The sequence below is a fragment of the Lycium ferocissimum genome, chromosome 1 (assembly GCF_029784015.1).
Source record: "Lycium ferocissimum isolate CSIRO_LF1 chromosome 1, AGI_CSIRO_Lferr_CH_V1, whole genome shotgun sequence".
Taxonomy (NCBI): domain Eukaryota; kingdom Viridiplantae; phylum Streptophyta; class Magnoliopsida; order Solanales; family Solanaceae; genus Lycium; species Lycium ferocissimum.
Window position 1 is genome coordinate 58,099,555 of NC_081342.1, and position 13,313 is coordinate 58,112,867.

The 13,313-nt window shown below is 34.8% G+C and overlaps 2 protein-coding genes across 2 annotated transcripts; both read right to left on the reverse strand.

Annotated features, from left to right (window-relative positions):
• Positions 1 to 6: 6 nt before the first annotated feature.
• Positions 7 to 9,281, reverse strand: LOC132065634 (uncharacterized). Its single transcript, XM_059459117.1, has 9 exons — positions 9,246 to 9,281; positions 8,849 to 9,091; positions 8,244 to 8,402; positions 8,030 to 8,094; positions 7,750 to 7,918; positions 4,986 to 5,016; positions 2,554 to 3,353; positions 1,956 to 2,126; positions 7 to 1,099 (listed from the first exon to the last, which is right to left on the reverse strand). Exons 1-9 carry the CDS (start codon positions 9,279 to 9,281, stop codon positions 794 to 796), a joined length of 1,980 nt encoding a protein of 659 aa, XP_059315100.1. The 3' UTR covers positions 7 to 793.
• LOC132065644 (probable F-box protein At1g60180) lies at positions 8,642 to 11,494 on the reverse strand. Its single transcript, XM_059459130.1, is given in 4 exon segments — positions 8,642 to 10,502; positions 10,946 to 11,097; positions 11,100 to 11,378; positions 11,491 to 11,494. Coding segments are annotated over 4 exon segments (588 nt in total). The 3' UTR covers positions 8,642 to 10,349.
• Between the last annotated feature and the right edge of the window lie 1,819 nt (positions 11,495 to 13,313).

Genomic DNA, 13,313 nt, shown 5'->3' on the forward strand with positions numbered 1-13,313 from the left:
ATTATGCAAATATGTGTAACATATCAAAAAGTCCCCAGACCCCACTTGTGGGATTCCACTGGTTATGTTGTTATTGTTGTATAACATATCAAAGGGTGCTCCTAAAATCTTATGGTTATAAGCATGTCATGTCTTATATATAAGAGAGTGCCATTAAGTGTAAAATAGAATGTAAGAATTAAATAGTTTCCAATATAAAGAAGGTGTTGATCTTTTTTAATCGACCAAAAAGAAAAGAGTCATACAAAATGAAAAGGAGGGAGCATATTCTACTGATTTCGGAACAAAGTAAAAAATCCCAGCGCAAAATAATATCACAGTTTCAGACTATATCAAACTAAATTTAGAGGATACATGCCAAGAATTAGTCAACCCAAAAAGGTAAATATCTCAAAATTCCAGAACAAATTATGAAAAGAGCCCAGAAGTCCCAAGAGAAAATGATTGCAAAATAAAAGACAAGTCAAGTTAACCAGATACGACCCATTCCATAATCAAATTAACGTGCATAAATGAGATAAAGAAGATGTTCTTGAATTAACATCTTGTATATAGACAAGTGAATTAACAGAAAGCTAACAAATTTACCAAAAACTGATTTAAAAGAATACAGACAAAGTGAAATAGAGAGAAGCTTACAAGGGCACTTTGAGTCCACGATGTCATGTTATGCTGACAAAAAATCTAGAAAAGATACCCTAACCTTGTCTATAAGCTACAAACCAGTTTTAACCATAAAGCAACCGATGTTCAGTATGTTGCAATCAATACAAATGTTAGGGGCCAAAGGTTATCAATAAGAAAAGATAAATGAAGCGTGTGGGGAGGATCTTGGAAATCTTGGGAACTGCAGTTCCATTTTAACATAATCCTGAGATGTAACAGTCCCTTTGTATCTGGCAGCAATGACGAGCTTTTCTAGCACGGTTGCATGCTTGAGCAAATATTTTACCGATGACAGTACTGACTTATTTTTCCTTAGTGGTCCATAAAAAGAAATGATCTTAATGGTCTTCAGATGTAGCAATGAGCAGTTAAAATTATGTGTCTCAAACCTCCTGCTTCGTTCATCCTCATTTGTGTACTTTGACACCAAGTCCTGCAGGAAAGAATCCGCTATATTATTCACTTATTCTCCAAGGATCAAAGTAGAATGCCAAGAAGTTGATTGTAGATAAAATGAAGAGGTGATGAACTTTAAGATTCAAGGAACATATCAAGTACTTATCAAATCTTACAAAGCGGTGCACAGAAACAACAACAAAAAATGTTTCAGAGCTTCATTGAAGCTGATCCTTTGTCTCCTGGCATGAAGTTGAGTGCTATCGCCTTTTTAATCTTTTTCCTACAACTATAAAAAAGTTGATTGTAGAACTGGCTCTACTCATATAATCAATTTCCATAGTGAAAGCATGAAATTTCTGTCAAAGCAACTCAAGTTCCTCTAAACTCGTTACATAAAACGGAATATTAAGCACAAGCTATTGCAGATTTAGATCCTTAAATCCTTGCAAAGCAGCATTCAAATGAAATTTTCAGAATTTGAACTAGGTATTCCTTGGAGAAATTTCTATGAACATATTGATAAATTCTCATATCGATGGACAAGCACTACTGTAAAATGGTGCAAACCTAATCTAAGAGGGGTAAAACTAGACGCGGCAATGCGGACCAGTATGGAACAAATAATATGGCTGAAGCATTTGCACTTTTCCTATGGGCTTAAATGGTTTCTTCAACATGGCATTGATGAAGCCTCAACACTCACGTTCTAAAGGGAACATTTTTTATTATTTACCTTCATCAAAGCCGGAAGGAAAGGGGCAAAACTCCAAAACTATTAACTAAAGGGTTGAAAGAATTCCTAGAGATCCAACAAACAAAGTACAGAGTCTTTATACATTTTGGGGATACCATAGTATTGTAAAAGAAATATAGGTCTAAACAAAACTCACTCTTGTGTCACGATTGAACCCGTCAATGACCAATGTCTCAAGATTCGGTGAACTCTGTAGAAATCTGCAAATTCCAGGCAAGTCCAATTGTTCGAAGTTTCTGTTAAGTTGTAAGGATTTCCGGCTTGATGGTGGAGGCTTCCATCCTTTCAATTCCACTATGGACATGCACTTATAAACCAAATAGATAAACCAGAATATGTCAAAACAAGGAGATGCTACATACTTAATAATGACATGCAAATTGTTAAATAGCGTTCAAGGTAGGTTTGTCGATCCAAAGATGGACTTTTAAACACTTTGAAAAACTCATTCCACATGACTTAAAGATTATGATCAGTGCAAATCAATCCTGATTTTACATGTTGTTATGTCCATTGCAAACTATTTATTTTCAGCGTTCATCATCCAAAAGGTCTTGTTTGAATCACCTGGCACAGTCCAACTAGATTGGTACTTACCAACTTGGTTATCATCAGATTATCCTAAATCCTGGCATCGTTGATTTTACTAAACTAATGAATTTAATAGAAAATAAAAAGTCATAAATTGGCAAAAAAAAAATCTGAATTTTGGACAGTGAAGAGTATGAATAAACCTCAATGCACCAGGGACCTAATTCAAGATTCTCAACACGGGCAATGCTGTGAAGAAGTTGCTTCAAACAGCTAGACTCCTTCTGCCATTCGTCCCCATCTCCATAATCAAAATCTAAGAAAAGGACTGAAGTGATAAGTGAAGCCACATTTCTCAAGCGTATCTCACTGCATGACCCCATAAGTTGCAAACTCTGAATATATGGGGCTAATATTTCAAGCCAAACGTCACTTCCATCAGTTTCATAGTTGATTAATATCAATTTTCTCAACTTCACATTGCTGATTTCCAGATGATGAATGCCCCAAAAATAGTCCAACTGCAAGCACTCCAAGTTAGGGCAACCAGATAATACCTTTTCCATGACACCCTCCGTCAAATTCAGGCGCATAATTGAAAGAGAAACGAGATTTCTCCAATTAATACTACCAGAAGGGTTCAATTGGCAGTGCCGTAAAACCAAATTTCTCAAGGAGGTATTCTTATATGCAAACTGAGGAAACTCATATATTTGGTCATTTATACAGAAAAGTCCAAGTGTAAAATCTTCAACATTAGCAAGTTTAGTGGCAAAATATACCCATAAATCGACATCTCTAAGAAATTGATCCTCGCGAATATCTAAAAAGACGCTGAATTTTCCGATTTTGTGGCAAGACCTCCAATAATGAAGCTCTTTATGGGTGGAAGTCACGAAATCATGAATTTCCTTTTCGGTTTGGGTAAAAAGGGAGGATGAAATTGAGTGATACCGGAACAGACATCCAAAGAAACCTCCATCATTTAGATAATAAGCTCGTTCTCATAACTGCTTTTGCTTCCGGCAACATAGAGAGGTAGGATCGAGTCGGGCAAATCACTAAGTCGGTCTCCTTCCGCCATGATTTTCCTCGGAGTTGCAATTTGGTAAAGTTGACGGTGTAGTCTGAACTCAAAAGTTAATTCATTTAAATCTCACCTATCTGATATATGAATATACCCTATCTGAATTGTATTTTCAAACACATAATCATCCTATCATCATAATATACTAAAAGTCAAAAGTTGATTTAGCAAAATGTCCTTTAAAAACTAATTGACTTTTTTGACCTTCACCAAAAAACAAAAAACAAAAACAAAAAAATTCACTGGCTTAGCTTCTTGGACTTGTGTGCAGCCATTTACTACCTATTGAAACTGTATAATTATTCTCGACATTTGAAATGTTTCTTTCAATTTTCAACATTTATTAATTATACATTCATGTACGCCAACCTTCTCTCATCCGTTATTAGGTGGATCTGACTGGAGACTCATAAATCATCGAAGACCTATTGCTTTTCTGTGTTGCTGGTCGAATTTCTGTTATTCATTTGATATTCGCACATAAATGTTTTCCACTTTTAGCTGTATTATTATTAGACTTGTGCTTGATTTGTAAACTACTTGAATTAATTTATCCATTTTCCATCAGATTCTCATTAATTGTCAAAATTTCACCAGCTGAAAGGGATGGATGCAAATATTGAGCTTTTTGCTACTGCAACATCTCTTCTTTTCTCTCATAAGAAATTACGAATTATTTCCTTTGCTAATTAATTGCTTTTTGTGTGATTCTTTATTCTTTGGCATTCGACAATTTTTTTGAAGTGAAAATTTTAGTTGGACACAACTCGGTTAAATGTTAATATAACGTCTTAAAGTTCGTGCTCTTTAAGAAATTGTAATCTCCTTTTTTGTAATAATGACCAAAGTAGAAAATAATAGTACTACAAAATAAATGCTTCATTCTCCCTTCAAAATGAAATATCTTTTCAACTTCATTCGATGGCAATTTCCAATAATAATGTGCTTTGAAATGACAATATATATTGGTCAAATAGGCTCACAATTTATCTAACTTGAACTTGTATTTTTTGCCTTCAAATTTTATATAACTCATCGCACACTAATTCAATATTATATAACCCGCCCATTTATTAGCTCAGCGCATTTCAGCCCATCAAATGTTGGGCTGATATATAGCCCAAATTGACTCATGAGAAATCTTTGTCAAAAATAATTTTTCTATTTGATATGTTATATATAGCCATAATGAAGAAAAATTATAATTTTATAAGGTACTAAAACATTATAAAAGAATAAATAATAATTAAAACTTAGTAAGAGTTGGGCGGATTGGGTTATTGACCGGCATTTTAGCCCATTTCAGCGGGTTATTCATTTATTAAGTTAGTCCATTTTGACCCGCCCAAATTCACCCCAACCCACCCATTTAACACCGCTACAAATGGGTAACACCATAAACACTTATATTCAACAAAGGGGGAGACAGAAGAAAGACTTACTCTTGAGGGTCATTCAATTTGCAGAGAAACAAATAAGGTAGTGCCGACCCAGTGTAATCCCACAAAGTGGGGTTTGGATAAAAGTGTATGCGGACCTTACCTCTACCATGAGAAAGAGGTTGTTTCCAAGAGACCCTCTGCTCAAAGAAAGAACAAAAAGAGGCAGTAGCAACAAGCAAAAACAATAGCAAGATAAAAAGTTAATCGAGGCTAAGGAAACAACACATAATAATAGCAAGATAATAAGGTAACTGAGGCTAATGAATAATAATAGCAAGGTAATAAGGTAACTGAGGCTAATGAAATAACAAATAATAATAGCAAGATAATAAGGTAATCGAGGCTAAGGAAACAACACATAATAATAGCAAGATAATAAGGTAACCGAGGCTAAGGAAACAACACATAATAATAATAATAATAGCAAGGTAATAAGGTAACTGAGGAAACAATAGATAATAGAATCTAAGAATAAGAGAATACAAAAGTAATGCTAAAACTCAGGGAATGAGAAAAGAAATGAGCCGATTACACACACCAGAGTTGTATACTATTATCTTGTTCGGCTTGGACTATTAATTTATTGATTCAAGCATAAGCGTTGTTGCCATTTGTAGTTATTCCATATATATTCTAATTTTTGAATAATTTTGAGGAAAATGAATGAAAGGAATATACAATAGTGAAGTATCATCCACAAGGAGCATTAGGTGAGATACGCTTCACAACGTGTTTATACCTCATAAAATAAAAATAATTGAAAGAATCACATAAATCCAATCAAACCTTGATTGTTTGTTTTCATAGGTTTAGATCATATCCAATCATCTTAATCTCAACATATAAACTACTATATGAAGATCCATAGTGGTCATTCCCAAAAAAAAATTCTTTCACTTTTCATGTATAATTATGTAATTTCATTTTTTTTTTCAAAATAATATTTATCTTAATTTACAAAATCATGTGTAAAGAATCTCTTACTCCTCTATTAGAGCATAATCATAGCATTTTAGTCTATTTTGATTACTGTATTAATAGTAAAAGACCTTTACTTTTTGTTTATTTGCTGGCTCAATAAGACTTCTCCTTCTTGAATTTGAGTGAGATTATTAGATTGATAGCCTAATCCTATTAGAGCAAACATATTGTCTTCATTTATTTTATTTTATTATTTTCCAAGCTTTTATTCCAAAATTCATCTACATTTGATCCCTGTAGGTTTACACGATATCTAATTACCTTGACTTCGGCGAACAACTCATCATATGACAATTCATGTTAATCAATCACACAAACTTGTACTTTATTCTATCATCGATAATTTTTTTTGAGAATGAAAAAAAAAATTATCGATGAAAGAATAAAGTACAAATTTGTTTTATTCTTTCATCGATAATTATTTTATTAAAAAGTTTTGTTTTAATAATATTATTTTATTTTATGAAATCATGTACCACTTGAACTATCGAGAAACTAGTTACCTAAAAAGCATAATGGTTTTTTCTCTTCCACAAGTAAAGAAAGATTTAATTATACAACTGGCCGAACACCAAGACTGCTGGTGAGTACGAAAACTATGAATAACTCAGGCTACTCCTGAAGCCTGGAGTTAAAATCAATCACAGCAATATCTTCATTAACATCTTTCATTTTACACCAAAGACCATTTTTAAGATACATATTGATCTCCATAAGGTGTTATGCATGCAAAATAAAAATTTATGCTGCCCATCAAAAATATGTGTCAATCTAGAGTACATCTAGAGAATCCTCAACATCTAAGACTAAAAAGTGCTCTAATATCTTATGTAGTAGTTAGCATTAATCAAATTCAAGATCTGTTCATTAGCAGGCGTACTCAAGAAAACAAAGTAAAATCGGTCTCACGTTCACTCATAATAACATGTCTCAAGAAAGGATCTGATGGATTCTATATTACTTGGTAAAGAAATAACCCTTTGGCAGCAAGGAAATAAGTGAACAAGTAGAATGGTTATGGGAGGGAGAAAGTCAATATCGATCTTTGTAACAGTATGTTGTATGTAGCTGAAGCATGAGAACACTTAGATTTTTAAAGAGAGGTGTTACAAGGAGAGCAGAGCCAAACGCAGATCAACTAGATAATCGAAATAACTCATTGCCCATATCGATTTGAGATATTTAGTGCAAAAATGTGTTTTATGTAACTAATTGCTCTAAAAGACTTTTAAAGACAGCTCTTTTTTTCTTTGATAGTACTTTTATTGGACAATTTAATTCAATAAGATTACTCCTATGCTCCAAAAGTACCTTGCTCAAGAAGTAAATGCTACAACTGGAAGAAAATGAAGCTCACTTTTTGCCTTGTATGTTCCTGTATAGCAGGATCCTCTTCAACTAGGGGAGCATATTCACGTGTCGCTGCCAGGAAAAATGCATCCAATCTCCAGTGGGAATGATGTCCTGTAGCCAATGCTTCAACCTCGGGTTCAAGGAACAGATGCACTGGTTATTGCGAGCTTGATATGGATAAGAGGTATGATATGAAGGAAGCAATGGAGAGGATTGAGGAAGTAAAAGAGAGGGATGGGGATGATGACTTCTACTTTTCTTACGAAGGTGAAGTTGATCTGCGGTCTTCAAGAGGATCATCTGATTACTTCTCTCAGGTCTCATTGAACATTTGAAGTGCACGCCCTAAGGTTTTTAATCTGTTCAACTCATCATCGTAATGGGTCGATCAGACTTTTTTTTTTTTTTGATGCATGGTTGGGCGTATATGATTTTTTTATGGTCGAGTCAATGAAATCACCATGTGGATAGCCACTGAACAAATAAATGGAGTAATTAATATAAAGAGGTAGTAGACAGATCCAAGAAGGCAATACCAGTTTGAAAGTGTTTGTTCCAGAACTTCTGAGTCCAAGTAAAAGTAGCTTCTGCACCATTTTTTGCTCTAAATAATTTGGTATAATTGCTGAGTTCATCCCTCTGTCCATGGGAATGGCCTGAGGTACCGGCAATGATAACAGTGAGAACAGTAGACCTCGTTGATGCCTGTAAAACAGAAAAATATAATTACCAAAAAAACAAATATTAGATATTTACTACACAACTAGCCGACTAACAGAATCAAAACTGCAGCCTAAATCAACTCCTTTTTGCTACCTTTCCCATGTGTCACCCCTAACATTCTTTTGTGCTTCTTCCTCGTAACGACCATCATCATACACCTATAACAGGTGCAACGGGATCCACTCCATAACAGGTGCAAAATGCAGGCCTAGAGATATTCTAGCATTTTGAAAGAGGTCTGATATAGATATCGTGGGAATTGCACCAGAATTCACATCAAGGGGTTCTACTCTACGAAATGATATACTGGATGACCAGTATACTGTAATGCTATTGAGTAATCAAAGTCAGCACCTTCCCCAGTGAGGAGAACTCCTGGAGGAAGCAACCTCCATAGAATTCGTTCTTTATTTAGAGAATAAATAGCGTGGGAGAGAGCAACGAAAGGAACAAGTACTAACAACTCCTTCGATACTAACAAATATTTTAATGTTTATTTTCCATCAATAAGATTAACATAGGCCAAAGAAAAAAGTCCTTGGACACGTAATGAATCTTGACATACTATTTTGGCAAAATGATTTTCAACAAAAAATTTCAAAGGAAAAAGACATGATCAAGATTCAACAAATATGAAAAGAAATCACAAAAAATTTAGTGCAAGCTTTCTTATATGCTTATCAGAGAATAAAAACATTGTTACTTAGACATGAAAAACTACTACCAACTCCTTGGATACTGACAAGTACAGTTCTAGCCGTGTCTATCAACTACAGAATCAGTTTCAAACATAAAGCAACAGCGGTTAAGTATGTTACGATCAATACAAACGATAGTGGTCAAAGACTATCAATAAGAAAAGACAATTGAAGCGTGCGGAGAGGATCTGGGAAAGCTTTGAAACTCCTGTACCATTTTAACACAATCCTGATATACATCACTCCCTTCAAACTTGGCAGCAATGACGAACTTTTCTAGCACTGTTGCATTCTTGAGCAAATATTCCACCAATGGCAGTGCAAACTTGTTTCCACTTAGTGATCCATCAAAGTTAATGACCTTGATGGTCTTCAGATGTAACAAAGAGCTGTCAAAGTTATGTGTCTTGAACCTCTTGCTCTGTTCACCATCGTTTGTGTACCTTGACAGGAGGTCCTGCAGAAAATAATCCGCTATATTATATTAAATAGTTATTCTCCTTAGATGGAAGTAGAAAATCAAAAAGTTGATTCTGGATTTAAAAAAAGGTTATGAATATTTAGATTCAGTCCTTCAGGGACATGTCACTTGCTTCGCAAATGTTACTTACATGTGAAAAAACAAAACCAAATGGTAAAGGCTTCATTGAAGCTGATCCTTCTTTTTTAAACAAAAAAAAAAACTGATCCTCTGTCTCCTCACATAAAGATGAGTACTATCCCTTGTTAAAGATCTTTTCCTACAACTACAAAAGAAGTTAAATGTAGAACTGGCTGAATCATACAATCAATTTTGAGTGACAACAAGAAATTATGTCAAAGCAACTCAAGCTGAACTATTTCCTTGAGAAAAAGAAACTGAGAGCAGATTTAGCAAAGAGAAACCATCAACTTTTCTGAGAAACCGGTACTGAGCAAAGAGAAACCATCAACTTTCAAGACTAAAAAAAAGCAGATTCTGAAATCCTTTAAAAAGCAGCATTCAAAATTTCAAATGAAAATTTCAGTATTTGAACCATGCATTCCCTGGAGCCATTTCTGTGAACACAATGAGAAATACTCACCACGATGGTCAAAACTAAATGTGAAGTGGGGTTCCCTTCCTTCAAAATTCATAACAAAGCCAAAAGCCTACCTCCAATAATGCAACAAGATGAACTTCCCGGTTAGATCTTAATTTTTGTGAGCTCACATGTTACTTGAGAATACTTTTCTCTTTTTTAGTTCTTATGGGAACAATGAACATGGGAGCAAGTCTCTACAAGTTAGAAGCTATTGTTGTAAAGGTCATCAAGTGCTTAGGCTAGTTAAGTTTCACTTTGCAAATAAGACTCCTTCTATGCAGAAACACTCTTTCCAGTTACACATTAGAGGCTTATCTCCTACACATTTGTCAAAGATAGAATCTTCTCGATCTTCTTGAGGACTGAACCAGTTCAGTTCTTACCCTTTTTTTGAATAGGTAAGGCAGTCAAGTCCCCCTCTTTGTGATTTTTTATCATTGTTTCATATACCACTAAGGTGGTTTAAATTAAAAAAACAAAAAACAAAAGAAAAGTTCTATTATATTTTTCCTAACGTACGTGAGATCAGAAGTATGTTGATATATCATCTTCTTGTACTACTAGTAGTTATTTGATCTTGATAACATGGCAGTAACAAACTAAAGGTCTAAAGGGAACTTACTCTTGGTTCGTGATTGTACCAGTCAATGACTAAATATTGACTAAAGTCTCAAGATCCGATGGACTCAGCAGAAAGCTGAAAATTCCAGGGAAGTCCAACTGTACTATGGCTGCATTGAGTTTTAAGAATTTCCGGCTTGATGGTGGAGACTGCCACCCTTTCAGCTCCAGTATAGATAGGCACTTGTGAACCAAATAGATAAACCAGAATATATTAAAACAAGGAAATGCGACATACTTAATAAATGACATGCCAATAGTTAAATAAGTGTAAAAACAGCTTGGACTATACGATTGTGTTTTGCCACATCAAAGTGTTCAAGGTTAGTTTGGAGATAAGATGGACTTTTAAGCACTTTGAAAACCCCATTCACATGCTGTGATGAATGTAAATGAATCCAAATTTTACATGTTGTTCTGCCCATTGCAAACTATTATTCAAAAAGGTCTTGTTTCAATCACCTGCCACTGTCCAGCTGATTGGCCATAAGAATGTAATTATCTAGTACTTACCAGCTTGGTAAACAGATTATCCTATATATGAACTAATGAATTTAATAGCAAATAGAAAGTACCGAATCGGGAAAAAAAATTTGAATTATGGATAGTTTAGAGCATGAATAAACCTGGATGCACCAGGGACCTAATTCAAGATTCTCGACATGGGTAACGTTGTGAAGAATTTCCTTCAAACAACTATACTCCTTCTTTCGCAATTCGTCCCCATCACCAAAATCAAAGTCTAAATAAAGGACTGCAATGACAAGTGAAGCCACATGGACCCCAAAAGTTGCAAATTTTGAACATATGGGAGTAAGATTTCGAACCAAATGTCATTATTCTCATCTTCGTAGTTTTTTATGATCAATTTTCTCAGCTTCACAGAGCTGATTTCCAAACGATGAATGCCCCAAATAGTATCCATTTCCAAGCACTCCAAGTTAGGGCAACCACAGAATACCTTTTCCACAACACTTTCCGTCAAATTCATCATCCTAATTGAAAGAGAAACGAGACTAGTCCAGTTTACACTACCAGAAGGGTTCAATAACCAAATTCCTCAAGGAGGCAGGTATTTAAATGCAAACTGAGGAAACTCACATGTGTGATCGAATTCGTAAAATCCAAGTGTAAAATGTTCAACAGTAGCATTTTTGGTTGCAAACTGTACCCATAAATCAACATCCTTAACATAATGGTTGCTGTACATAGAGAGACAAACACTGAATTATCGCAATATTTCCAATAACAAAGCTCTCTATTTGTGGAAGCCACAAAATCACGAATTTCATTTTCTTCGATGGTGTAGTAGCCGTTGAAATTGAGTGAAACTGGAACGGACTTCCAAAGAGACCGCCATTGTTTAGATAATACACTAGTTTTAACAACTTATTTTCCGTCGGGCAACATAGAGAGTATGTGAATTAGAATCGACTCTGGCAAATCATTGAGACGGTCTTCTCTCGCCATGATTTCTCTCTGCATTTCCATGGATAAAACTTTCAATTGAAGAGCAAAGGATATGTGGACTGACATCGATTCGGGTTTGTTCGTATTAATGGGTTATTTTGAGGAAAAAAGATTATTGTCAAGAATGGATGAAGGAAAATAAAACAATCTAGGAACACATAATTTTCTCAAGATTAGCTAATATTTATTTCATTAGTCATGATGTAATTACATGTTTATAGAACTAGAACTACATTGAAATGTACCCTTGTATTAGGCTGGCGCCTCTTTGATTGACTGGTAGAGTACAACTGCTACTGTTAGCAATTTTTGAAAGATTTTGAAGAAGATGATAGAAAATTTCTGTGTAATTTTATTAATTGGACTTGCCTGTATTTATACAAGTATGTGTATCAGAAAATAAGAGAAATAAAAAAAAAATACATAAACTTTGTACACTTGTTCTACTCCTATTGTATAGCATATAACAAAATTATAAATAACTAATGATGCCAAAACCGTGCTGGTCATGTGATCAATTTCTGGATCCTTCTATTTTATACCATCTGTAATGTTTGATCCAACGCCTCATATTTAATCCATCAAATAAGTGTTGGAGCGTCGAGATGTTGTCCACGTGTTTCATTCTTGTGAGGGAAATTTAAAGGTTCATCTCATTTATCCTTGAAGAATCCGAACTCTTTCTTGTCGGATATTTTGTACTTCTCCTCTTCGTCTCTTCCTTCTTCCTTGACTTAATCGATGCAACAATGGAAAAATTTATGGGTTGTTCTTCAACAATTTTGTATGTCTTCCACTTGCATTTCGGTTAAAGGGTTTGTGGAGGTGCGTTGATGGGTTATTTTGACCCGATTGGGTCAGTGGAATCGGGTGCTACTTGGGTCTTAATTCATTTTTTTGCTCGATTGTCCTTCTTTTGGGGTGGTCATTAATTTTATTTTATTTTATTTTTTATTTTTTTTGCGCGGATTGCCCTTCACTTGGGGTGGTCTTTAATCTTTGTCCTTCAAATTGGTGATGAGTTTTGCCTTTCGCCTAATAGTTCAAGATTGTGGGTTCAAATCCTAGCTTAGTTAAAAAAATCACAAGGTAAGGTAGAAATCTTGTCTCTGTCCATGCAAATTTAGGCCTGAAGGGCAAAAGTTAAAGACTACCAATTTGAGGGGCAAAAATTTGCTCTTCGCTTAACACCCACAGGTCCTGGGTTCAAATCCAGGCTCAGTTAAAAAAAAAAAAAAATCGCAAGGCATTAGTTGGGATTTGCCTTAACGCAAACTTTTACCCGAAATTAGGCCTTAAGGTAGAGGTTTGCAAAATTTCAGCAAAATAATCTTTTTTTTTTTTTTGGCCTTAAGGTAGAGTTTGAAACCCAACTAATGCCTTGCGATTTTTTTAAAATTTTTTTGACTAAGCAGGGGTTCGAACCTGGAACCAAAAGGCTTGTAACGAATGGCAAAAATTAAACACGACTGATTTGAGGGGGGAAAATTAAAGACCATCCCCCAGCGAAGGGCAATCCTGCAG